The 26,287-nt window shown below is 44.7% G+C and overlaps 6 protein-coding genes across 8 annotated transcripts; 2 read left to right on the top strand and 4 right to left on the bottom strand.

Moving 5' to 3' along the window:
* Positions 1-7,103: 7,103 nt before the first annotated feature.
* On the bottom strand, positions 7,104-8,680 carry LOC121975744 (UPF0014 membrane protein STAR2-like). Its single transcript, XM_042527575.1, has 2 exons — positions 7,930-8,680; positions 7,104-7,862 (listed from the first exon to the last, which is right to left on the bottom strand). The coding sequence occupies exons 1-2, from the start codon at positions 8,173-8,175 to the stop codon at positions 7,302-7,304; spliced, it is 807 nt and encodes a 268-aa protein (XP_042383509.1). The 5' UTR covers positions 8,176-8,680; the 3' UTR covers positions 7,104-7,301.
* On the bottom strand, positions 8,318-11,516 carry LOC121978459 (putative receptor-like protein kinase At3g47110). Its single transcript, XM_042530802.1, has 2 exons — positions 8,768-11,516; positions 8,318-8,691 (listed from the first exon to the last, which is right to left on the bottom strand). Exons 1-2 carry the CDS (start codon positions 11,514-11,516, stop codon positions 8,318-8,320), a joined length of 3,123 nt encoding a protein of 1,040 aa, XP_042386736.1.
* A 637-nt stretch (positions 11,517-12,153) lies between these two features.
* LOC121975743 (disease resistance protein RPM1-like) lies at positions 12,154-15,715 on the bottom strand. 2 transcript variants are annotated; one of them, XM_042527573.1, is made up of 2 exons: positions 15,449-15,715; positions 12,154-15,217 (listed from the first exon to the last, which is right to left on the bottom strand). In XM_042527573.1, exon 2 carries the CDS (start codon positions 15,155-15,157, stop codon positions 12,425-12,427), a length of 2,733 nt encoding a protein of 910 aa, XP_042383507.1. In that variant the 5' UTR covers positions 15,158-15,217; positions 15,449-15,715; the 3' UTR covers positions 12,154-12,424. The 2 variants fall into 2 exon arrangements, with proteins under 2 accessions (XP_042383507.1, XP_042383508.1); XM_042527574.1 differs by having other exon boundaries at positions 12,154-15,214.
* An 858-nt stretch (positions 15,716-16,573) lies between these two features.
* Positions 16,574-20,095, top strand: LOC121975741 (disease resistance protein RPM1-like). 2 transcript variants are annotated; one of them, XM_042527571.1, is made up of 3 exons: positions 16,574-16,705; positions 16,892-19,743; positions 19,816-20,095. In XM_042527571.1, exon 2 carries the CDS (start codon positions 16,975-16,977, stop codon positions 19,720-19,722), a length of 2,748 nt encoding a protein of 915 aa, XP_042383505.1. In that variant the 5' UTR covers positions 16,574-16,705; positions 16,892-16,974; the 3' UTR covers positions 19,723-19,743; positions 19,816-20,095. The 2 variants fall into 2 exon arrangements, with proteins under 2 accessions (XP_042383505.1, XP_042383503.1); XM_042527569.1 differs by having other exon boundaries at positions 16,574-19,743.
* Positions 20,096-20,124: 29 nt separating this feature from the next.
* Positions 20,125-21,142, bottom strand: LOC121975742. Its single transcript, XM_042527572.1, has one exon. It carries the CDS (start codon positions 21,005-21,007, stop codon positions 20,348-20,350), a length of 660 nt encoding a protein of 219 aa, XP_042383506.1. The 5' UTR covers positions 21,008-21,142; the 3' UTR covers positions 20,125-20,347.
* A 1,172-nt stretch (positions 21,143-22,314) lies between these two features.
* Positions 22,315-26,194, top strand: LOC121975740. Its single transcript, XM_042527568.1, has 6 exons — positions 22,315-22,727; positions 23,330-23,539; positions 23,626-23,754; positions 25,057-25,176; positions 25,245-25,331; positions 25,417-26,194. The coding sequence occupies exons 1-6, from the start codon at positions 22,383-22,385 to the stop codon at positions 25,879-25,881; spliced, it is 1,356 nt and encodes a 451-aa protein (XP_042383502.1). The 5' UTR covers positions 22,315-22,382; the 3' UTR covers positions 25,882-26,194.
* The last annotated feature ends 93 nt before the right edge of the window (positions 26,195-26,287 follow it).

Here is a 26,287-nt window from a genome sequence, read left to right as displayed (position 1 = left end):
GATTCAAGTTAAACTTGGTCTCTAATCCTAATTACCCTGCCGGGTTAGTTTGTTTTAGGTTACCCTGTCGGGTAAATTAGTTTTGGAGGTGCCAGCTATTCTGGAGCCTCCCCCTGAATTATTGGCTATTAATTTAAATTTTGGTTTTAGGTTTGTGTTGATTCTTTTTATAGTTATGGTTAACTTGGTGATAATTTTATTGATTTTTAAGGTGTTTAGATTTTGAATTTGGTTTAGGTTTGTATTTTGGATTTTGGTTTGGTTTATTCGATTTTATATAATGTATTTTTTCTTTAGGTATATAATATTGATTAAGTCCTACTTGCGTGGTCAGACACGCTTTCGGGACCCAAGCTTGATTAGTTGATTTGTATTGAGTTATTAACGACTTAAAAGTTTTATTTGAGTTTGACTTGTATCCGAGTCCAGTTTTATTATAACATGCTTTTTGATTATTTAGGATTAAGTCTAAATTTTTTGATCTTGTTGTGAACTTTTCTAACATTTCTTTTAAATTGTTAATCTCATTTTTTAGTGATAAATTTTCCTCCTCAAGTGTTAGATCTTGAGTTGGATTTGAATTTTTTATTTGTTCCTTGAGGTTTTGATTTTCCTCAAGAAGTGATTTGTTTTTATTTTCTAATTTAGTTAATTTACTATTTAAACAGGAAATAATTCTAAAAAAAATTTTGTTTAAATTAAAATATACCTCATTCGGGCCTTCGGAAACGAGTACGGACTCGTGGCTTGTTTCGGGTTCAGACCCGTCTCCATCTTCCGACTCGTTTTCTGTTTCGGCTTCGCGGGCCATCAGTGCGAGGTGGCTCTGATGTTTCTGCTCTTCTTCCTCCGATTCGTCCGAGGAGTCGTCCCACGTTGCTTTGAGTGCCTTCTTTTTGGTTGGCTTTGGTTTGTCGAACTTCAATTCTTGTAGTGTCCCTTTTTATTGCAGCCGTAGCAAGTCACATTCTTTTGTTCTGAGGGAGAGCTGATCTTTTGAAGGTCCTTTTTGCTGAAGCTCCTCTTTCTCCTAGTGAACATTTTTCTTACCAAGTTCACCATGTGTTCTTCGTCTTCGGAGTCTTGGTCAGATTCTTCTTCAAATTCAGGCTTACTTTTCTTTTCTTTGGAGGAACCTGCAAATAGAGCTATACCTTTCTCGGCTCCAGCATTAGTTTGTTCGTGTAATTCTAATTCACAGAAAAGCTCATCTAATTTTAATTTAGAAAGATTCTTAGAAATTTTGTAGGCATCCACTATTGATGCCCACAAACTATTACGTGAGAGGCGCGTAACTTATTAAGTCTCTATTTTCCATCCGGTGGCCTATCGCATGAAGCCCATCGAGGATGTCCTTGATCCTCGCGTGGAGCTGATTCACTGTTTCTCCTTCCCGCATTTTTATATTAAAAATTTTATTTAAAAGCGGTCTCGTTTGTTACCTTAGCGCTGCCCTCGTGCGATCAATTTGTCCCACAGTTCTTTAGCGTTTTTGTGTGGACCGACTCTGTTTAGTTCTTCTCTTGTTAGTCCACACTGTAGAGTGTTGATCGCTTTATTTTCTGTTGACGCCTTCTTCTTCAAGTCAGCTGTCCAGTCTTCAGGATCCAGTATATTCCCGGCGGTGTCTGCTGGAATTTTGTAGGGTCTCGTAATGCTCATCCACTGGTCGAAGTCTGTTTTGAGGTAGACCTCCATGCGCTTCTTCCAGTATGGAAAGTCATCCCCGTTGAAGAGTGGAGGTCGTACTGTGCTGAATCCTTCTTGTTGGGACATTCTGTGCACAGGTAAATAATCGAAAAAAATTATCCCAAGACTTGGTCTTGGATTAGTAGTGCGGGAAGAAAAAATAGTAGAAAAAATCTAGATTGGTGTTGCACCAATTTAGCGCTAATTAAAAAAAAATGATAAACCAGTTTGGAGTTTGAGTGTAAAACTGAAGATTGAAAAAAAAAAAGAATTTCACCCCCAGTCTGATTGGTGGTTGCACCAAATCAGAGCGGTACCTGCTCTGATACCACTTGTAGGATCGTTAGATTCGATAGAGGGGGGGTGAATATCGATTCGAAAATTTAGAGTATAAACGCAGCGGAAAAGTAAAATAGACACAGATGTTTTTTACTTCGTTCGGAGCCTGTGACGACTCCTACTCGAAGGCCCGTGGTCCTTGACCACTTTCGTTGGGCAATCACTAACAATTCGAATATAGTTACAAAAATGAACACAGGAACTGCTAGTGAAAATAAAGCAATACCGACAAGGAAATTAAATAATCGAAGGAGCGCTTTGTTGGAGCTTAGTTGGCGTCGCACTGAACGTCGAGCAGCAAGACCAGCAGTAGAAGAGATCTCAGAGTGATTGATGATTCTGAAGCTCCTGTCTGGGGCTTCTTTTATATGATGTTCCGGGCGTAGTTGCACAAACCATGATGCTCCACGTGGCGACGCGGCTGGATATAATTTGCCTTCCGGCGCCCGGATCCTTCCGGCGCCCGCGCCCGGACCACCTTGTTCGAGAAAACTTTTCCCGCAAAACAAAGTTAGTCCGAGGCAATATATAACTGCAACATAGATTTTTAGCACATTTTATAATAGTATGAATTAGTGTTAGTATGACTTAGATTCCGTCTTCCGACCCGAATCTAGTCACGATCTCGACTTAGATATCCAAATGGATCTAAGTCGGATCGACGCCTAATGTTCCTTCCCGGAACGCACAGTCCCTCCCTTCCAATGACTTACCTTACCACCCAGACGCCCGTCCACCCGTCTGGACTTCTCGCCAAGAGTCCGGTCCGCCGTCCGGTCAGCCCTTCGACTCATTTGGACTTCTCGCCAAGCGTCCGGTCAGCCTTCGACTCTAGTCAGCATGTCGACCTAGCTGGACTTCGTGCCATCCGTCCATCCAGTGACTTACCTTACTTAGCACGTCGACCTAGCTGGACTTCTCGCTAAGAGTCCGGCCGTCGACCGCTGACTTCTCGCCACTATCCGGTCCCGTCGACCTAGCGGACTTCTCGCCAAGCGTCCGGCCAGCCTGTACCCGCTTGGACTTCTCGCCACCTATCCGGCCAGCCCGTCCAGACAGCCCGTCGACCTGTCTGGACTTCTCCTGCACACTTGATCAAAGTGTCAGATAACAACAAAAACTAACTTAACCTATTTGTCATTCATCAAAACCTGGGTTAGATCGTTAGTGCTACCCGCACCAACAAATCCCTCCTCCAGTTGTTTACTTTTACTTACCACTTGCAGTCACTCGATTTGCTTCTTACCCACTAGGTATTCTCGCTAGTTGTCAGGTCTGTAGACCCAATTAAACTTCGGTCGGTTGTCAGGTCCCGCGGAGTCAACCGGACTTCCCGCTAGATATCGGACCCCATAGACCTATCTGGACTTCGCACTAGCCATCAAGCCCCACGGACCTAGCTGGATTTTCCACCAACTATCGAGCCCCGCGAACTTAGCTAGATTTCAGCTAGGTGTCAGGTCCTTCAGACCAGTAAACTCTTGCACACTTTGTAGAAGCGTTAGACAAACAACTCATGTCCCCAAGGCATAGCACAGCTGGGGGCGTATGGTTTCGTGGGCGAGAGGTTCAGGGTTCGATCCTCGGGGTGTCATTGCCTGGGGTTAGCGTCCCGACTATGCGCTTTCAGCTGTGTACCTGCATTTACCTCCCTCCATATCTGTGGGACCGACTCTAGGGGGGTCGCTGATGTGACGGTTCCACATTTTTTTTTGTTAGACAAACAACTCATCTAACTTTAACCTATTTGTCATACATCAAAACCAGACTGTTAGTGCACTACACCAACAGAGGGCGTAGGCCTTAAACATGATGTCCTCTGCACAAAAATAAAACAAGGGGTCTCAATTAGTGAGAATGCAAGAGCTAAGTTACCTAAGCTTACCAAAAGGGGAGGGAAGTGTTGTTTGGACGAGACTCAATTCAAACACGTGGAGAAGACTTTCTCGCAATAGAGAAGGGATGTGGAACTACACACCTGTCAGTTTCTCCGAGACAGAAGTGCATGTAGTCACATGGTGATGGTTTCCCAACTCAGAAGAAGAAGAGAGATCCGGTCGCCATTCAGTCGACCAAAGTATGAGCTCAGGCGCTTGGATGAAAAAGAAAAGGAATTTCTATCCCTTATTTGAGGAGGACATTTTTTTTTGAAAGAAGACGACTTTCGATCGAGATTAAACCATAAAGACCCCAGGCTCTGACTTCTTATGGTAATAAAAGTGATAAAATATATAGGGGATAAGGAGATATCATACAGACGAAATATGATTGTCATTTAGCACATTGGGCGGAACAAATTGCTAAAGCAGAATGCAAAGATACTGCTTGTCTTTGAAAAGAATTGCAGGATGGGAAATTGTAGACCAGTATGAAGTTGATCTTTGAAAAAAGTAACAAAGTCAGGAGGAGGACGATCTTGAGGACAAGGAATGCGGATACGGAAGGGTTTGGGAATCTCTAGGTTTAACCTATCCGATTCAATGTCATAACTATCAAAATCAGAATGGAATGTGACATACCAGGAGGTGAACGTTTCTTGAGCAATCGAAAAGCAAAAGAAAAGGGGTAAAGGTCAAGAAAGAATACTTACTAGAGAGATCACAAAAAAGGAACCACAGACAGCAAGAATTGTTAGAGCTGAAAGTTGAAGAAGATGAAACATGAATGAATTATTTTCCATAATACTTAGGGGTTTTTAACGAGGGCCTTGAGGGTGCTGAGAAATCTAAACTGTCCGATCAAAACGACCCTATTAAAGGCAATCATTAGATCTGGGAAATGAATCACCATTCAAAATTTATACGAAAAGATGTGTGTCAGCCATCACATGAGAATATAGTTAGTGGGGCACGTGGTGATTGCCCATAAAATGACATTTATGATAGACATGATAATTAAATCATTGCAATGACACACTATCGCTGAAACCCTACCTCGTATTTAAAATGGCTGACAAACTTTTGACAAGTGTTTCTTTTCAAAAAGATAGTTATCGGTAACGTAGAGGAGAAGTCATTGGAGTGGTGGCTAGGTCAAATAGAAGGACCGTGGTAGGACTCGAGTCTAGTACAATCAGTTGTGAGCCTCTTTCGACTAGATTTGAAGGGGAGACTTGTGATACGGCGAATAGGGGATGACCCCAAGGATAATAGGGGACCAATGGTTAGGGTGATGTGACGGTCAAAAGTCAAGAGAATGTGACAATTAAGGTCGAGAAGTACGCGACCAAGTGGATCGTTTTCCTTAGGACTTGGCTTTGCCCCCCTAATTTCTCATGGGCACAACTCCTAGTCTACTCCCGATCTATCCTCTAGGGCTCAGTCCCTCACTTCTCATGGGCACAACTCTCAATTTACTCTCGGTTGGCACCGTCGTCGGTCGCTCCTCCATGGCTCAGTCCCTCACTTCTCATGGACACGACTCCCAGTCTACTCCCGGTCAACCCCAACACCGGTCGGCCCCAGCGTCGGTCGATCCAGGCCCGGCCCTGGAGGAGGGCCATCCTGGGCGATGGCCCTGGGCCTAGATTTTTGAGGGGCCCAAATTTTTTTTTAAAATATTATGTTTAAGTTTAATAGGTGAAGTGCAGGAAATCAGTAATTAAAATCAGATTTAGGGCTTTCCGTTTTGCTTCTGCCGCCGCCTGAGCGAAGAAAAGCTTGCTGCGGCCGTGCGGCGCCGCCTGCTGCCTGAGAAAGCCAAGGTCTTCCGCCTCTTCGGCAGGGAGAAGTCCGTTCACCACGTCCTCGGCGGTGGCCAAGGTACCTTACTACCTTTCGATCCAACTCATTTTGGTATCCTCAAGAAGATCTTAGCCGGAATACTCGTTGGTGCCACTGCTATTTGGATTCTGTTCGAGTTCGTCTGCTACCATTTACTTCCTTTAATTTCCCATGGCCTCATCATCTCTTTGCTCACGCACTTCCTATGGTCGAAGGCCTTGACGTTTATTAACAAGTAGAAGAACTCTTTTGCTGCACTTGGAGCTCTCCTCTGGTCTCAGTTCACCAGCGAACTGTTTGCTTTTTTTTTTTTTTTTTTTTTTTTATAATTTTCAGATCTCCACCGCACATTCCAGAGGTGGGAACTCTCTAAAATATTACAGAATTTTCTTAGCGACCTGTTTCGAACTGTGTTTTTTTTGTTTTCTTTAATTTTTTTTTCAAGGTGTAGATTGTTATTCAAATATAGTAATTGTTTATAGAATTTTGTTAATTATGCCTGTTACAGTAGCATCGGTTGAAAGAAATTTCGCCCAGGGCCTCCTGAGTCGAAGGACCGGGGCTGGGTCGATCCTCTAGGGCTCAGTCCCTCACTTCTCATGGGCACGACTCCCAACTACTTCGGGTTGGCCCAAGTGTCGATCGATCCTCTAGGGCTCAGTCTCTCACTTCGCATGGGCATGACTCCTAATCTACTCCCGATCGACGCCAGTGTTGGTGGTCCTCTAGGACTTAGTCCCTCACTTTTCATGGGTACGACTCTCAGTCTACTCCCAATCGGTCCCAGCATTGATCGATTCTCCAGGGCTCAGTCCCTCATTTCTCATTGGCCTGACTCCTAGTCTACTCCCGGTCAGTCCAAGTATTGGTCAGACTATAACCAGGAAACAATATTGTCAGGAAATCACAACCACTTGTCAGGGAATATTCTGATACTCTGTCATATGCATGTTGTGGAACCTTCCTTCGCCCAATAAAAGTCCATCGTACATCTTTTATCAACCGACATACCCTGATACTCATCATTCTCTGATGCCTTATTATTATGCAGGATATGAAAGACAGTATAACAAGAGATGTCCTCTTCGTTGGTCAAGTACACGCATCTACTACAATTCTATTTTTTCTTGCACTTTTTACTTGATTTTTTTTTCTAATTTAAACGATGGAAGATCTGCGTCAAGGATCTTATACCCCTGTAGGATCTTTCTATGATGTGTGTAGGCTTGTGGGTACAGCTTTTGACATCTACTCCCTACTCCCCTCGGAGATTTAAAAGTCTATAATGCATCTTCGGATCCAGAAGCCTAGTTCTCTCTTTGTTGGCCCACCATCGAACTAGGTCAAAATACATGACTAATAGAGGAGACATTTCGATTAAAAAAAAATGAGAAGTTTGAGGCAATCAGGCAAACCAAGACTTTGAAACTAGAGGCGGTTTGTGGCAAAATCGAATTTCCCAAGACGAACTTGAAAAATTCACATCGCTATGTGGACCTCTTGTTGACTTGTGCAACCTCACTGCAAAGGATCGAACGAGAAGAACGGCTCTTAATGTGCAGCAAACGCTTTGTGATTCAGTTGGTGAGCGCCGGTGAAGAACACGAGCAAGCACAAGTAGGTCGACAAGGCGCTGCTCAACACGCACGCCCCGACGAGCATGTTGGTGACCACGATCTGCAGCTGGATCGCCTCCACCGGCGACGCGCCGGCCATGATGAGACCCGTCATCGTCCCCGGTAGCGTGATGAGTCCGACCGTCTTAACGCTGTCGAGATCCGGGGACAGGGCGACCACCAGCGCCCGCTTGGCCTGCTGAATCGTGGCCCGCCGGGGCGTCGCGCCGAGCGCCAGCGCGGTCTCAACCAGGTTTCTCTCGATCCTGATGTCTTCGTGGAACTGCTTCATCGCGACGCCGGTGACGGCCATGGCGTGGCCGACCATCATCCCGGCGACGGGGACGAAGTACTGGGGCGAGAAAGGCACGATTTTTAGGGCGATGGGCAGTGACATGGTCGCCCATGTGCCGGCCAAGATGGACGCTGCGGCGATCCACTTGCCGCGGGGAACCAACCTCGCCCGATGCCCTGCGGTGTGCCCTGCGACGAGTACCTGTCAGAAAGGAGCGATCTTTGAGAAAAGCCCTAATTTTTATGCTCCCCCGAGAAGGGATACCTACCATGAACAAGTAGGGAAGCAGAATCCACGCCGCAGTCTTCTGAGAGAAGATAAAGTGGAGGAAGAATCCGACGAGGGAGAGCTGGAGAAAGCACCTGGCGGTGGCGTAGATCATCTCGGCCTGGAGATCGAGGTTTTGAGAGAAGGAAAGCGCCACGGCCACGGCTACCACCGCCGTGGAAGCCACCGGTTTGAGCATGCCTCCGGCGAAATCGATCCAGAAAGATGAAAACTGGTAGAGATCCATGGCGTACTATGAATTGGAATTGGAGGAGAGATCAGCAGTGACCAGTGACCTATGGAAGAACTTTACCTCTGTCTACTGTATTTTTTAAAAAAGAAATTTCATTTCAGTTCTCCTAGTCCTTAATATTTTCATTTCAATCCTTCTAAGGTCTCTGTTCTTGGCTGATGGTTTCAGTCTTTCCGGCGAACACGTTCTTGATCGTACGCAGATCGGCAACGACGTCTCGCATGCACATTCGATCGCGTGGCGCCTGATGAGCGCACGCGAGACCGACCCTTGCAAGGGAAGTCGAACACTCTTCGATATTGTTCCACCAGTGGATTTCTTCATTGTCCTGCCCGAGCAACGCAGGATCAACTATCTCCATGGCTCCTCTCATCCCCACAAACTTGGCCAGAGTTAGTCCTTCGTTAAACATCTCATCGACGGGGCTCTTCCCGGTGAGTAGCTCCAATAGAAATACCCCAAAACTATAGACATCTCCACTCGTGGAGACAGGGCTGCCTTCTCCATACTCTGCAGAAGCAAGTGCATCATCAAATGAGGCAGGTTTACAGGTAACAGAAATTGAGTAACTAGGAGTAGATTTCACCTGGAGGGGCATAGCCAATAGATCCTCTCAATCCAATTGAGCTGGTGGATTCCGCCAAGGATTTGCTTATAGCTTCAGGGAGGATCTTAGCGAGCCCAAAGTCGCTAACATGAGCCACCATGTCCTCATCCAGGAGAATGTTGCTTGGCTTCAGGTCGCAATGGACCACGGGTGGCTTGCAACAGCTGTGGAGATAATACAAAGCTTCAGCAACATCAATGGCTATGTTCAACCTCTGCTTCAGGCTTATATTGCTTATTTGCTGATGCTCTCCATTGCATTCAAGTTGTGGGTGCAACCACCTGTCTAAGCTCTTATTCGGCATGAAATCGAAGACTATAGCCTTGAAGTCATTGCCGTTTGAGTCAACGCTGGAGCAACAGGTTATGATCTTGACAAGGTTCCGGTGGCAGATGCGGCTTAAAGTCTCGCACTCTGTTAAGAAACTCCGAGAGCAGCCAAATTGCTGAAGGTCAAACACCTTCACTGCAACAATTTTGCCGTCGCGATCTAGAGTTGCTTTGTACACCGAGCCATACCTTCCTTTGCCAATGAGATTGGAGGCGTCGAATCCTGCTGTCGACTTTGACAGCTCAAAGTATGAGATTATAGGATAGTGCATGCCCAACGGAGAAGACGATGTTGGTGACTCCTCCTGCTTTTTCTTCCTCCGATAAATAAGAACCGAGAGGAGCAACAAGAAGAAGAAGAAGCAAAGAGTAGGTACAGTGATCAGAAGTGGAGTCGATTTAGAGTGTTTTCTTTCAGAAGAATGCATGGGACACGAAGGTAAGTGAAGTTCTTGAATTCCTCCACAGAGTCCATCATTCCCTACGATCGAAAAGCGAGAGATGTTCTGGAACACGCCCTTGGTTGGCACTGCACCCTCCAGCTGATTGAAAGAGAGATCAACTGCAAATAGAGAGCTCAAATTCTGTAAGAATGCAGGAATGGCACCTGACAAATTATTATGTGCAAGGTATAGCTCTTGAAGCCCACTTATGGAACTCAGTGTTCGGGGAATCTCGCCGGACAAATTATTTTTCGTCAGGTTTAGACCTGTGAGTCCTGCTACGTTGGCGAGAGTCAAAGGAATGCTACCTTGGAATAAGTTATCGTCCAAGGTCAAGTACTCCAATACATGACAATCACCGAGTGAATTGGGTATTTGACCTTGCAATCTATTTCCAGACGCCAACAAATTTCTCATATTCCGTAGGTTCCCCACCTCCGAAGGTAGAGATCCTGTGAGTAAATTGTATCTCAAATCAATGGTGTCCAATAGAAAAGATAAGTTGAAGAGCTCTTTGGGGATGACGCCATCGAGGAAATTGTCTGATAGCCACAATGTCGTTAGGCTCTGCAAGCGTCCAAGTGCTGCTGGAATTGGGCCATGTAACGCGTTGTAGGACGCATTGAGGAGATACAATTGAGTTAGATTGCCTAGAGAAGGCGGCATTTGACCGGAGAGATTGTTGTCATCCAAAAACAGTACTCGCAGTTGTAGAAGATGACCAATCCCTTCCGGAATGCCACCAGTGAAATAGTTCTCGTGCAGTACGAGTTTTTGCAGACCGATGAGATTCCCGATCCCGGCTGGTATGCTCCCAGAGAGTGCATTCCCTCCCACTATCAGCACTTGGAGTTGCTCGGAGAAGTTGGCGACGGCAGGCGGCAGCGACCCGCGTAAGTTGTCATTGAGTTCGATGGAGACATGTTGTAACGCGGAACAGTTGGTCAGTGAAGTGAAGAAATCCCAATCGTCGGAGTTTTGGGCTTCAAACTGGTTCTCGCCGATGGAGAACAGGGTAAGCTCTGATAATCTCCCCATGTTGCGAGGCAAGCGGCCGCTGAAACTATTGAAGGAGACATCCAATCGATTGAGGCCGGAACAATTGGTGATGGAAGCGGGAATTTCTCCAGTGAACTGATTGCCTCCCAAATAGATCACCTGAAGATTGCTGAGTTTGCGTCCGATGTCAGCTGAAAGTTCCCCGTGCAACTGGTTCCCCGCCACGGAGATATAGAGCAGAGAGGACAGATTGTATAGCGAAGTAGGGATGGAGCCGGAGAGGTAGTTGCCGGAAAGTTGAATAAACCAGAGTTGCGCAAAGTGGCCGAGGCCTTCTGGGATGGTTCCCTCTATAAGGTTCTCGAGGAAGCTCAACATGGTGAGGGACGAGGCGTTGGCAAGCGACGCCGGTATGACTCCGGTGATGCTGTTGTTGCCTAGGTAGAGACCGGAAAGCCTCATCAGGGAGCCCAGCCACGGCGGGACCGACCCCGTGAATTGGTTGCCATGTAGGTTGATCATTCTCAGCTCCGAGCAATTTCTCAGAGCGATCGGGATCTCACCGCCGATGAAGTTATAGCTGAGGTTGAGGTACCGCAGACGGTGTAGGCCGGCGACGGAGGAAGGGATCCCACTGTGGAGTGCGTTCAAGGAGAGGTTGAGGCTTCGAAGGAAGGACAGGTTGCCGAGGGAGGGGGAGATTGGGCCCACGAGGCCGCCGGAGGTGAGTTCTATCTCGGTCACCCTCTCCGGGTGTCGACGCCCGCAGCTCACTCCTTCCCACGTGCAGAAACTGGTACTTTGATTCCACGACAGCAGTGCAGTGCCTCTGCTGGTCAGCTCCTCTTTGAAAGCCAGCAGGGCCGCCATATCGCCGGCCGGCGATGGGGTAATTCCGGCCTTTACTGCAGCTGCCGCAAACAAGAATGAAAAGAGAGCTTTGATCATGCGCAGCATCCTAATTAGTAGCTTCGGGTTCTCTTCTCCTCAACGATCGATCCATCAGATTGTATATATCAGACAGTGATTATTGACCTTAGCTTACACCATTCAGTTCTTCCCGTAACCCCGTTCAGTCTTTATCCCAAACTATTGGAAAAACTTGTTGACCCAACTACAAATCACTTGTGAAAGTTCATATATTTCTTCAATTGCATCCATATGTTGGTCACGTTCTTAGACTTTTTCGACGCACCAAAAATTCCACCATTATATTCCAAGTGAAAATGATGGAATGCACTATTTTTTTGTTTTATTATGATTTCATTAATTCTCTAGTATCAATTGCACTCAAGACTTTTTTTTTCTCTCTCTCACACACGGAAATAAGACCGGAGAAATCTTGTTCTTTCGGAGCACAGCGGGGTGCATATGATATTATCTTATAGTCAAAACTTAACGTATTTGAGCATATTTTCTCTTACATTTTGTTACGGGTAGTTATGTGTGATTTATCTTCTTTATATTGACTTAGGGCGGATTGAGGAAGATAAAGTGGGAGCGAATCGTTTTTTTATCACATGTTACATCAGACAAGAGAAAACTCATTACATTGAATTACAATTCTACAATTCATTTTTGTCTAATGAAAATGTATAATTTTACAATTTCTTCCTCCAATCTATCCCATTCATCCATTACAATCTCACATATAATTTCTAAACTAACATATCTATCATCCACACCAACCATATTGCTTTATACAAAGAGAAATCCACACAGCCTTATTGTTCTATACCAGACATCATCAACACCAAAACACTTTAAAGTATTCAAACATAATCCTGAACAATCTTATGAAACTTGTTGATCTTCCCACGAGACTCCTTGATCATTTTTGTTCTTGCATTGCTAGCTATCCAGTGCTAAAGCTCTTTGTAAACACCCTTTTCACTATCGTAGGATCTTCGAATCGGAACATGACTAACTAGTGCATAATCTTCACCTTCCAACCTCTGCACGAATTCTTCAGGCATGTCGAACAAATGAATCTCCTTGAGGAGCACTAGTTGCTGAATTCCCTGGGGAACCTCCTGTAACTGCACGCAGGATCTGATGTACATCTTTTGCAGGTTCGGCATTGAACCATCAACAACAACATGGTTCAAGTTGTTCAGTCGCTCTAAATCCAATATCTTGAGCTTCTGAAACCCTCCTTTCTGGCAACGTAAATTGGCACCATCGTATGCATGTATGAGCGTGAGCTCAACTAGGCTTGGAAGTTCTTCAAGAACACCAAAAGAGTCCTCCTTCAATCGCGACCACCTCAGCCTCATCCTCACCAGGTGCTTCAGCGAGGAAATCCAATTCGGCAATGCCTGCAGTGGCCCTCTCAGGTAGAGTCGCTGAAGAAGCGGTGGCGGAGAAGTCAGAGATCGCAAATTGAGATACTCATCCATGCCGACAGACGTCACTGAAAGAGATAGAAGCTTTTCCATCTTCTCAATCGATTTGCAAAGGCTTGCTCCATCCACCCTTCTCAATTTCACCAAGCCTAACCTCTTTAGCTGCGTGAGATTCCCTAGCTCCCTCACGATTCTACTGTCTTGATTGATCTCCAGGTACGTGAGCTTCTGCAGCTCTCTGAACTTGCCTATTCCGTGAGGCAACTTCACGCCATCTGCGAGGTAGTAAGGCGGACGGTGGCTCGTGTAGTAGTGGTAAGCAAGGAGATGGCGCAGGTTTTGGAGGTTCAAGATAGTTTTAGGCAATTCAGTGACATAAGTTTCCTTCAGGTCCAAGGTCTCTAGGTTCTTTAGCTGTCCCAAGGACTTGGGCAGTTTGCTGATCCTTGTGTTTCTGAAGCTCAAGTACCTCAGATGTGGTAGCTTTCCGAATTCGAGGGGGAAGCTTTCGATCGGTGCACCAGTCAAATCCAAGATCCTCAACAATCTCAGTCTGCTTAAGAGATTCACCACGGAAGGAATGGGGAGTACATTTTCTCTAAACATGAACAAGGCACGCAAGTGAGATAAGTCGCTCTGTAGCAAATGCTCACCGGCGGCGTGCGTAGACGAGCGTCGAATCTTGCCGTGGCGCTTTGTGTCCCTCGTGATCATCAGCGTGCTGAAGTTTTCCTCCTCTGATTTGAGAACGATAACCTCGTGGATGAGATCGTGCACTCGGCAGCTTCGGACTCTTCCGTAGTCATAGCGCTCTGCCACTTGGACCATGCTCCGGTCGATGAGATCGTTGAGGTAATCGCCGGCGATCCTCTCCATGGTCTCTCCCCTTTCACTCTCTATGAATCCTTCGGCAATCCACAGTCTGATCAGAGTTATACGCGTGACAGCGTGCTCCTTGGGGAAGATACTGAAGTACAAGATGCATGATTTGAGGAAGTGCGGCAGATCATTGTAGCTCAGCAGCAGTATCTGTTTGATGATTTCAAGCTTAGGATTGTTGGCTAACTCCGCATGAAGATTATCGCGCAGCTTTCTCCATTCCAAAACATGAGCTTTTTTAGACAAGAGGCCAGCAATCGTCACGATTGCCAAAGGTAATCCTCCACAAACCTTCACGATATCTTCAGCGACGTCCTGCAGCTCCGACGGGCAGACTCCGGCGGAGACTGATCGGAAGGCCTTCTTGCAGAAGAGGAACCATGCTTCTGGTTGAGGCAGAGGTTGGAGTTCATAGAGAGAGCCACATGACTCGATGCACGAGAGACCAATATCCTTGTTTCTCGTCGTTACTACGATTCTGCTACCACACTCACTGTTAGGGAGTGCATATTTGAGACACTCCCATGGAGTTATATGCCACAGATCATCTAAGACGGCTATGTACCTCTTGTCCTGCAGGAACTGCCGCAGTGTATCGATCAGCTGGATGCACTCCATTGTTTGAATTCTCGCTGGGAGCTTCTCGTGCCTTTCTTCATAGAACTGGATTATGATGCTCTTGAGAAGCTCTTCGACTGTAAATGATGGAGTGACAGTGATCCAAGCATGACTGTTGAACCATCCTTTTACTTGTTCATCATCGTAGACTTTCCTGACGAGGGTTGTCTTGCCTAAGCCGCCCATGCCCACCACCGAGACCACTGTCAGGCTTGACGATCCTCCTCCTTTCACTAACCGTCCGACAATTTCTTCTTTGGGTTTCCTGATGCCCACCAATTCGGCTTCCTCCATGAAAAGAGCTGCGAGATGTCTGTCGTGCACTCTCTTCTTGGTGGCATTGAAGCTTGAGTTGAACTTGTACGTGCTTCTTCTCTCCGAGATGTTTCGAAGTTGGGTTTTGATGTCTTGAATTGCGATGCTCATCTTCCGACGAGTGAACAAGTGCCTTAGGCTTTGAATGGATGTAGTCAGGAATCCCAATAACCGGTGGCGGTGAGGTTGGCCAAAGTGAAAGGTGTATTCTTCCAGGAGATCTTCCATGTCGTAAGCTATGTCTCTCAGTTGCCTCATCCATGCTTTAATGTCGTCTTTGTCGTCTCCGGCATCAGCACCTCTCAGGAATATCTTTAGGCTCTCGAGCTCATCCCTGATATCTTTGATGCGGGTGTTGAATCCTCGAAGTAGCTGCTGTTCTTGCACCAATATAGAGTCCAACTTCTGAAGAGCAAATTGTAGGGCGCCACTGGCCGCCATGGCCCTCCTTGCCTAGTTCCCCTCTCTGTAGATGCCTTCTTCAGAAATTTTGATATCCTTCTGGTCAAAATGCAATCTTGTGCTTTGGTTATGTAGATCAGCATAAATTTCAATAATAAAACACTAATTTATCTTCAAGAAAAACTAAAGAAATAAGTTAAAAGACATAATTATCATGAACAATTTGGTAGAGATCATGTTGAACCTAGCACTCTATAACTTACTAGTCATTTTGAAGTTCAAAATCATAATCAGGAACTAAATGACTAATATCACTAAGTCTGTACTTACAGGAAATTTTTGTGCATGTAAAAGGAGTTGCAAGCATTTGATGCTTCATCCAAAATGCTTTAGAACCCTTGAATTGCCTTTGGTTTCTCCTCTATTTCGATCGATGATGCTTCACCTGCGGTTAATGAAAAGGATGTGTTTCAGAAGCCAAGAGCTTATCCAGAATTTACTTCCCTTCAACTGAAGACTATAGTCTATAAAAGCTTTGAGTTAGCCCCCAGGGTGTAGCACAGATGGTGGGCGCATGACGTAATGACCATAGGTCGATTCTCAGGAACTGATGACTTGGGGTTTAACCCACCATGCGCCTGACGTCTGTGTATCTGCATGTACCTCCTTCCATATCCGTAGGGCCGACATTAGGGGCCGTTAATGTGGTGTTTTTATGATTGGTGGATGCCTTTGTCTCAACATTGACCAAGATATACATAAATGCAAGAAAGTTCCAAGAAGCAAACTAATCTTTAATCTCTTTAAGCTCCCTTGTTGAAGCTCAATGATGTCATAGTTGGCCTCGCCCTAACATTGTTAATCAAGGAAGCTTCTTAGTAAAAGCTTGGTGGACTGTCTTTAACAAGTAACTTACTCTTTTTGCATCATGATCTTATCACACTGACTCAGATTACAGTTATATATTCAAGCAACCAATGGTGAATGAACTGGCTGTTCATTGTCAAGTGACATGAGCCTATTTGCATTGCTATGTAGGATCCAGCACAGTTCTGACAATGGTGGCCAGTTTTGGCTGATGAATTGAGGGGAATATCTCATTCTGAAAACGATATGGCAGCTTAATTTAATGTATAAGGCCTTAATACCCAACTTAGTTTTTCCTTTGATGATCTTTTCGAGCAGTAGTCAATTTAAAATATCATAAGTAAACGGTGGGTGAATTAACATTTGAGTGTTTGGAAGAGTTTTGTCGGCTCAACTTGATATGCAACGATGTCACAAAATATCAACACTGAGCAAAGGGTCTGAGCTTAAGATGATTAGCCAAGGTCTGCTTCTCACAGTCAAACACCCTATCAGAGTTAAACTGATGACACACGTCTTATCCAAAAATAAAAGATTAAAAATGAAATAAAATCTCAGCGCAGCAAATGAAGAGACTAAATAGGCAGATTTCTGGAGAAATTGCTCTAATACACTGCATGAGTTGCAGTTAAAGCTCTCAATCCGTGCTTAAATCTAATGCATCTTCGCTTGCAGTGTATGGTGGAGTGTTGCACTGCCTGATGCAAAAAGCATAATCATGTTGAAAGTCTAAACCTCTTGTTTTTCTTCTAAACAGAATCAGTTATATCTATTTGCTTTTGCTTTCTTCAATTGTGCATACGAACAACATAGATTCTATTGTTTTTCATTTTCAGCAGCAACATGCAGCAACCTTACAGAATTTTGCATTTTAGCTGTCTGAACTTTATTTTGTTTGTATTTTAGCTGTACCAAATACATGCAGAATTTTGCAACTTGACCAACGAGAAGGTTTATCTGAGAGAGGAGAGAAACGAAGAAAAGAAAAAATGGCTGAAACTGCTCTACAATTTGTTCTTCAGAAGTTGAACTACTGGATTGTACAAGAACAACAGTTGCTCGGAGGGCTCAGGCCTGCTATCAAAGATATCAGAGATGAGCTTGAGTGTATTGCAGAGTTTATCAGAGAAGCCGATGCCGGTGAAGACAAAGATGGCGCAAAGGCCTTCATGAGACAACTAAGAGAAATAGCATATGACATTGAAGATCACCTAGAAGACTACACGCTTCACTTTGGCCAACCACAAGAAGATCGATGCTTTGGCATGCTGAGAAGAAGTCTACATGACCTCAAGCATTGGCGTTCCTGGCACAGGATGGCTACTGAAATACGGGAGATCAAATCACGGGTTCGCAGCATCTCAGACAGAAGAAAGATGTACAAATTTAGAACAACAAACTCTACTGCTTCCAGAAACATATTGCATGATCGACATGTAGCAGCTCTGTTCATGGATGAAGCTGAACTGGTGGGCATCAGCGAACCAAGAGAACAGATCATCAGATGGCTAGTAGAAGGAAAATCAAATCTGCAGGCAATCTCAGTGGTGGGCATGGGTGGTTTGGGCAAGACGACTCTCGTTAGGAAAGTCTATGATGATGAAAGAGTCAAAGCCTTTTTTACAAGCCATGCTTGGATTTCTGTCACCCAGTCTTACACGGAGGAGGTGCTTCTTAGGAGCATCATAAGTCAACTCTACGAGGAAATACACGAGACACTTCCTGCTCGGATCGAAACCATGGGGATCATTCAGTTGATTCCTACACTGCGGCATTTTCTCGAACACAAGAGGTACATAATTGTCTTCGATGACATATGGCATATCCATGCATGGAATTGCTTCAAGTTGGCACTCCCAGATGATCATTGTGGCAGCCGAGTTCTCGTCACCACAAGGATTGGGGATGTGGGTCTTCACTGCCTAGAAGCTTGTGGCCATGTCTATCAACTAGAACCTCTACCTCCAGCAGTTGCTTGGTCACTGTTCTGCAAAAAGGCCTTCAGATCCCTCCCTGGCGCAGCCTGCCCTCCAGAGTTGCATGTTATTTCTCAAGAAATAGTGAGAGTGTGCGAAGGGCTGCCCCTGGCAATCGTGACGCTGGCTGGTCTACTGTCCAAGAAGAACAGTGTGTTGGAATGGACGACGATGCGTGATAATCTTCACGCTGAGTTAGCTAACAATCCGAAGCTCGAAACTATCATGAGAATTCTCCAGCTGAGTTATAATGATTTGCCTCACCACCTCAAACCATGCTTCTTGTACTTCAGCATCTTCCCGAAGGAGCGCTCAGTGGAGCTCCCAGTCAGTCGCATCACTCTGATTCGTCTGTGGATAGCTGAAGGATTCATAGAAACTGATGAAAGTGAGAGCATGGAGAGAGTGGCAACAGAGTATCTCAATGACCTCATTGATCGAAACATGGTCGAAGTTGCAGTGCATTATGACTACGGAAGAGTGAAAAGTTGTCGAGTGCATGATCTTTTCCATGAGCTCATCGTCTTCAAGTCGAAGGAGGAGAATTTCAGCACCTCACTCATCAGGAAGGGAAGTCAAATTCAAGAGAAAATACGACGTCTATCGACACACAACATCAGCGAGCCTTTACTGCAAGGTACAGACTTGTCCCATCTTCGAGCCATTTTTGTGTTTGGGCAAAATGCTTCTGTTATTTCTTCCCAGGCCAACCTCTTCAGTAGACTCAAGTTGTTGAAGATTCTGGATTTGAGTGAAGCACCTATCGAAAGCTGTCCATTTGAGTTTGGGAACCTTCCTCATTTGAGGTACTTGAGCTTCAGAAACACAAGGATAAAGAAGCTCTCCAAATCTTTGGGAAAGCTCAAGAACCTTGAAACCTTAGATCTAAAAGGTACCTATGTTACTGAATTGCCAAAGACCATCCTGAATCTTCAAAGACTGCGGCATCTTCTCGCTTACCGCTACTACACTGATGATGAGCCACCTTTGTATCATGTAGTCGGTATGAAGTTGCCAAAAGGGATCGGTGCATTTAGAGAACTACAGAAGCTTGCATACTTGGAGATGGATCAAGATGGTGGCATAATTAAAGAGCTAGGAAGCCTAACACAGCTAAAGAGGTTGGCCATTGTGAAACTAAGAAGAGAGGATGGAGCAAATGTTTGTTCTTCATTGGAGAAAATGAAACAACTAAAATCATTTTCAGCATCATCTTCACACATGGGTGAATTTCTCCATCTGGAAGCTTTGAAGTCCCCTCCACCTTTCCTTGAACGATTGTATTTTAGAGGGCCGTTGAGGAGTTTACCAAGTTGGATTAGCTCGTTAAACTCCCTCATCAGTTTGAGGCTAAGGTGGTCTAGATTGCCAGAGAACTCACTTGGAATTCTCGAAGCCCTTCCGAATCTACTCGAGCTCGTCCTAGTCCATGCATATGTTGGTGCCCGATTGTTTTTTCACAAAGGAGGGTTTCAAAGGCTTAAGGTCCTGGATTTAGAACAGTTGGACAGCCTGAACTATGTTATCCTGGACGGTGCTATGCCGAACCTTCAGATCATGTACATCAGATCTTGTGCACAACTAGAGATGGTTCCCCAAGGAATTGAAGAATTGATACATCTCAAGGAACTCCATTTGTTCGACATGCCCGAAGTGTTCCTGCAGAGGTTATGGAGGCTGAAAGGAATAGATCATCCAAAAGTCAATCACATTCCAATCGTAAGATCGTACGATGATCAAAACCGTGTTTATGAGATTTAGCACTTCACAACTGATTGTTTGGTGAGTGGCTCTTATTCTCAATCCTGAAATCGTTTTTCTATGTTAAAATGATCAGACATCTTCTTTTTACAGGGTTACAGTCATGGTTTCTATATATGCTTCATCTTCATCTTCATCTTCACAGAAGAATGCTGTTACATGTTTAAATGTAGACTTTTCTAATGCAAGTGATGGTTGTAAATATTGGCTTCAGACCACTTTTTTCAGTCTGATTCCAAACTTGTTTCAGTAGACGATGGTTCATCTGTAAACATGATGTCGTTTCCATGTTGTGTTGACTTTCCATAGGTTTACGTTAAAGCATGCATTGTAATTTGAAGATTCATGTAAAATCCTATATTATGATTTGTTGGTTCATCTTCAGATCACATGAAAGAGGTCATCTTGTATATTGTCAGAATGATTGAGTTCTTCTTCCCAAACAAGCACAGATTTATTGAATAAAGATTCGAGTTTTTTTGTTTTTTGGTTTTGGATAAGATCGTCTAATCAAACGTGAACTGAGAAAGAACAGTTGAAGAATTACAAGTTGGCAATCCAAATTGCCAAAGTAACAGAACCATGGTCGTAGTCGCGAGCAAAAGGAAGAGCTTTTGGTGTAGCATCAACCGCAGAGTACGAATCGGAAGGCAGGGAAGAGGATTCCGGCAACGGAAAGGAGGCAAATGGTGACGAGGTTGCGCGAGCACCAGGCGAGCGGCCGCCACTTGACCTCCACGCTCGAGCTCTTCATCCGCTTCGAGCTCTTTTGTGGCTCCTTGGAGAGGTCGAAGTCCGCACCCTTCATCCGCAGCTCCTGCACGCACCGCGCGAGCGCCCGCCCGTCCTCGCGCTCCCTCTGCAGCCGCCGCGATATCCGCCAGTAGGCGAGCACGGCGGCCTGCACCGCGCCGGCCACCGCCAGCGAGGAGGTCAGGGAGAGGCTGGAGGGGAGCCACCAGCCTCTGCAGGAGGCGCCGGCGACGGAGGCGTTGAAGAGGAGCGCGAAGGAGAGGCCATGGAAGGCGAGGAAGACGCAGGAGAGGCGGAAGACGGCGCGCTTGGCGGCGTCCATGCGGGCCTCGAGGGCCGCGGCGCGGCGACCGTGGAGGTCCTCCTCGCGCTGCCAGAGCTTGAGGAGGAGCAGATGGCCGGGGCTCTCTGCGATCTGGCTCAAAGGATGATACTGCAGCGCTTGTTCACCGGAGTTGGCTTTCCCGTGCGACTCTTCGCCGGAGTTAACGTCGGTGGGGATGTCGACAACATGGCAACTCTGCGAATCCATAAGGAAAAAAACCACAGATCGGCGTTAAAACTGGAAATTTAGAGATCGAGAACGGAAAACCTGATGATTTCGGCAAGTTGGGAGATGAGAGCAAGAGATGGAAGAAGAAATGGAAAGGGTCAAATGAAGAGCTCAGGTTTGCTTGCAGGCAGAATATTTAGGGGGTGGAGTTGAAGGCAACGGTCGAATTGATGAAACATTAAATTTTTAATAAAAATTAGACCGTTGGAAACTTAAGGGGGGGAAAATAAATTGATTAATATACAAGCAAAATTCACATAAACCCTAAAAATACCTGTTTAATCGTTAAAAATGATAGAAGTTGAATTTGACAGTTATATTAGGGTTTTAGTTAGTTTACAGCGATGCACCATCTCTGGTCAAAGATCAACAACTCCGATGAACTTCTGGAGCAACGTGACAGATGAATCGATCCAAGAAGAAGAATGGACCAAACAAAGGTAGTTAGATCGCCGCTTTCCAAGCGCAATGCGGAGCGCTGCAGAACCAACCAAACAACCGACCATGGCGTGGATCCACCCGTTCCTCCTCCTTCGATGCCTATAAAGTTGGCTCCTTTCCCCTCCGTTCGTCCTCAGGCCTGCAAGAGCGAAGTGGAAATCGTCCCAAGTTTCGATCTTTCTCATCTCTTCTAATTCCCCTTCGAGCTCGCTCGCGGAGATGGAGATGAGGAAGATCGCCTGTGCCACCCTCGGGGCCATTGCCGTCGCGGCTGCGGCCACCACCGCCCTAGCGGCCGAGGCTCCGGCGCCCGGCCCAGCCTCCAGCGCCTCCTTCGCCATCGCCCCGGCAGTCGGAGCCGCCATCGGCGCCTCCGTCCTCTCCTTCTTCGCCTTCTGCCTGCAGTAACCTCGACGAGAAGCAGAAGCCCGCAAATCGAGCTTAATAACTGGCCTGTGTTGTCGATGTCGATGATGTGTTTATTGTTTGATTCCTCTTTCAGTCTTTCTGTTTGATTTCTATGAGAATGTGAAAGATTGTTCATTTCTAAAAGATTGGAGAAATTTCTAAAACAATTTAAGGCAATCACTAACAATTCAAGAAATTAATAGAAGGAAAGTTCAAATGCCTTCTAAATCATTGCTTCTATTTCGATCTGTGAGTTGTGAACGGCTAGTATTCCTGAACACTTCTCCCACTCGCTTCGAAGTCGCCCGCAGACGTACCGAGTTTGCCCATGTGAAAAAGCTTTGTGGGGCCGACAAGCGGTATTGTTAGGGCGGAGTAGATGCTTTATTTATTTATTTCGGAAAGTTCCAAAACTTTCTCCTCTATTTACTATCACGCCCTCGCCGTGAGACAGAAATTTGAAATTTGTCGGCGAAGCGACGCGCCCCCTTCCTCGCTCACCGAAATGGCGGACGACGCCGCCGCCTACTGGAGCAAGACGACGCCGCCCCGCGTCTCGATGCCGTGCATCTCCACTACCTACGCTCGGCGCCTCTCGAGCAGCTTCTTCCCCGTGCCGTCCGCTCCGGTGCCGCGGACGGTCGCGTGGTTCTCGCTGCAGGGCCGTCTCGTCGGCGCCGAGGAAGCAACGTCGGCCGCCGCAATCGGAGGCGGGTTGGCTGGTCGCGAGGAAGCAGTGGCCTGGGAGCTCTTTAGCCCCCTCCAGCGGGTCCTCCTCGTCGCTGTAGTGGCCGCCGCCTCGAATAGGTCACGGAGGATTGCACAGTTGCAGAGATCCGTACAGATAAGGGTCAGTGATATATTTCAATTGAAAAATTCTTCTTTTCCCCCCATTTAAAACATGCTTTTTAGGTCTATTCTTCAGTATGTTAGTTTGATTTAAGTGTTCAACAAGGTTCCTTAGGTTTTGGTCTGGAAGTTGTTTGTTCATGTTTGTGGAACACAGAATTCACAGATTTTGACGGCTCCATATAATATTGATATAAGGATGATAGTCGTAAACAATCTATAGACTTGCATAGAATGCATCGTCCTGTTCCCTTTTTCATGACCATTTTATTAGTTTCCCCTATACAATCTTTGTTCAAGATCTCACCTTTGATACAAAACTGCACTTACTGAATGAAAGGGTTTCCATCTGACAGTTGCTATGATAACATGTCTGTCACTTCACTAAGAGCTAGCACATACTTGATTTTTCATTTGAAGTTGTATGAATGAACTCAACTGGCGTGGGGTTTTACAGTGACTCTCATCAATTTTCTGTTATCGAGATGTTCATTCTTAATTGATCGAATTTTAGATGCATCAGAAATTATTGACTTCTGTAATGTTTATTTGATTGTTGAATTTTTTGAAAGTGGATGAATCATAAGTTGCTTAATGGACCAGGATGAGGTGCTCCTTAGTATGCAGCAGAAGCTCGATGATTTATGCGAGCAGATGACTTTTGTTCCAGATCAAGCAGTCAAAAATAACTCCAGAATTGTTGTCTCCAAGCTAGCTCATGATGCAACTCAGTTTTGCTGTTCTAGGAAACCGCTGCAAGAACTAAATCATGAGAATGGAACTGTGCCACTTTGCAAGGATACATCAAATGAGGTACATGCTAGAAAAGTAGATGCCTAACTAAAAGCTGAAGTAATATACTTTGTTGCTCAGTAGTAGCAGATGGTTTCATTCGGCAGGATATCACTGAAGTAGAGAAAGAGGGCATCTTCGACATAAATAACACAACTATAGTGGAGCAAGAAGAGCGCCGAATGTCTGACTTGTCCGATTTCAATTGGAGTGTTGCATCATCTGTGGACTTGCAGGTGAATCCCAATTGTACAATTTTAACTAATGTCTAATTGTTCTTCTTCTTCTTCTTCTTCTTTTTTGCTTAATATTTAGGAATAAGAATGATATACTCCTATTGCTAGGGTTGTAAGCAAGCCGAGCTTAAAATGAATCAAGCCGTTAAAATGATTGTTCAAGCTTGGCTTGGTTTCTTTTTGATGAGCTTGAGTTTGGTTTGAGCTTGGCTTGAGCTTGGTTCGTTTAGATCTTATCGAGTTCTCAATTCAAGCTTGTTTGATTGTTTAAAACTTTTACATTTTAAGCTTGTTTAATTAGTTATTGAGTTTAATAATATAAATTTATTTGTTCATTTTGAAAGTTTCTTTATTTATTTAGCAAGTCGATAAGAGTTTTATTGATGAACATAGTTCACGAACATTGTTCACAAACGTTGTTCACGAACATTGTTCACAAACGTTAACGAGCTAAACCCATATATATTCAAGCTTGTTTATTTATTTAAATGAGTTGTTCAAGTTTGTTCATTTAATTGATCTTGTGTATATTGAACGAACATAAACAAGCTCTTACTAAGGTGGCAAAAGATGATAACGCTCACCCAGGCGCCTCTCCTGTCCCAATGCACGGGGAAGGGCAGGAACCTAGCTACTAGCCCGGAATTAACTCCTAGACCTCATGGTGGCAACACTGCACTAGCCAATTGCCCGTCCGGACAGGACTAATAAAAACAAGCTCTTACCAAGTTGAACACCAAGCTTGTTCACGAACATTCGGTTCATTTACAGCCCTCATGTTAACTTACATATCCTATATGTTTCATCATAGTCTATTGCCATCAGTTCCACCTCATAGTCACACACCACACCATCTCTGTAGGAATGAAAATTCAATATTTTTTTTTATCATCTCAACTCAGTGCTCTCAATTCCATATTATTCATCTGTGGACTTGTCTGATTTTAATTGGAGTGTTGCATCATCTGTGGACTTGCAGGTGAATCCCAGATGTTCAATTTTAACTGATGTCTAATTGTTTTTTTTTTTTGGTTAATATTTAAGAATAAGAATGATATACTCTATTGCTAACTTACATATCTTATATGTTCCATCATAGTCTATTGCCGTCAGGAATGAAAATTCAGGACAAAATTTTTTATCATCCCAACTCAGTGCTCGTGATTCCATATTATTTATAACTCAAGCCCCCTAAATAATACATGCCCTATTGAATTCCTTTCCACTATGTATATTAGGCTTAAATTTCTTATGGAATGAGATCCTACTAGGTTTGATTAGCTTCTGCTTTGTTGCTTTCAGCTAAGCACACTAGCATCAGAGCAAGAGTTTTACAACCTTCGCAAGGAATGTGAAGAGAAGGATGTGATGATAAAGGAATTAACTTCTGCTACCAATGCAATTAAGGCTGCTGACACCAAGGTGAATCTTGCCCATTCATAGAGTTAGGCAAGTTATAGCAAAGTTTACTTACGTGTTTCTTGCAATAGAGAATAACAGAATTAGAAGAAATCATACGAAGGAAGAATATGGTCATCTCCAAATTGAAGAAAGATATGGTTGTTCTGGAGAAGCAGGTCCATGACGTTCATTCCTTTTCAAATTTACGAGCATCATACTTCCTGTTGGCTTAGCTAATGAGATAATAAAAAACTGATGTAGGTTGTTGAACTTACGAGGCTCCGAAGACGTTCTTCTACTACTTTGGAGTCTGATTCCTCTAGTGCTTCATACTCTGAAAGTTCACAACTTCCGGTCATGGCAACTAATATTTGTTTTGACATGAGTAACACCAGTCCATCATCCTCTGATCCTGACTCTCCTGTGGTCAGGAAAGGATACCCTTTGCGATTTCCAGTTGGCAAGGATGAATCCCAGCAGCATTGCAGCAGAACAGTTGACAGTATAGAACAGCCTTTATCAGAGCATTCTATTTCCTTAACAGATAGCCCTCGGTCGCAACGATCTATTAGTCCTCTTAAAGAGAACTGGAGGCTTCAGAGATCTGAACCAGCTACCGCATTTAAACAGAGGAAACTTGCAAAATCTAGTGAAGCTTCAAAGAGCAATAGAAGTGCTGCTTGCCAGAAAGGAAATCCCATAGCTGCAAGGAGGAGGTGGAGTTGAATCATGCTGTCATTTTGGTTTCATACTTCTTTTTTGCCATTGCATAATTACTGATGCATGGCTTTTCAATCTGCAATCTTTTGATGCCATGATTAGCAATGTAATCTACTGATCTGCAACTTCAGACTGAGTTAAACTTCATTGATGCAATTGGTTTTTTTTAAGCCAAATTAATTTTAGTTTAGTTTAGTTTGGTTGATGGTTTGGTGTAGCATGTATCAGTTTTTTTGCATTTAATTAATAAGCATTTTCAGAATTGATGGATACTTAACAAGAGAACGCCTATAAATTCTGTGCTTTGATTGGAAAGAAATTCTCAATTTATTTTCCTATTTGCAGAAAAGGAAAAGTGTTCAGAAAAATGCGTTTAAGGATACAGTATTCTAAAATCTTAATTTTAGTGATG

This window comes from Zingiber officinale, chromosome 4B (genome assembly GCF_018446385.1).
Source record: "Zingiber officinale cultivar Zhangliang chromosome 4B, Zo_v1.1, whole genome shotgun sequence".
Classification (NCBI taxonomy): Eukaryota; Viridiplantae; Streptophyta; class Magnoliopsida; order Zingiberales; family Zingiberaceae; genus Zingiber; species Zingiber officinale.
Note: the sequence above shows the minus strand (reverse complement) of the source record. Positions and strands in the feature narration are given on the sequence as shown.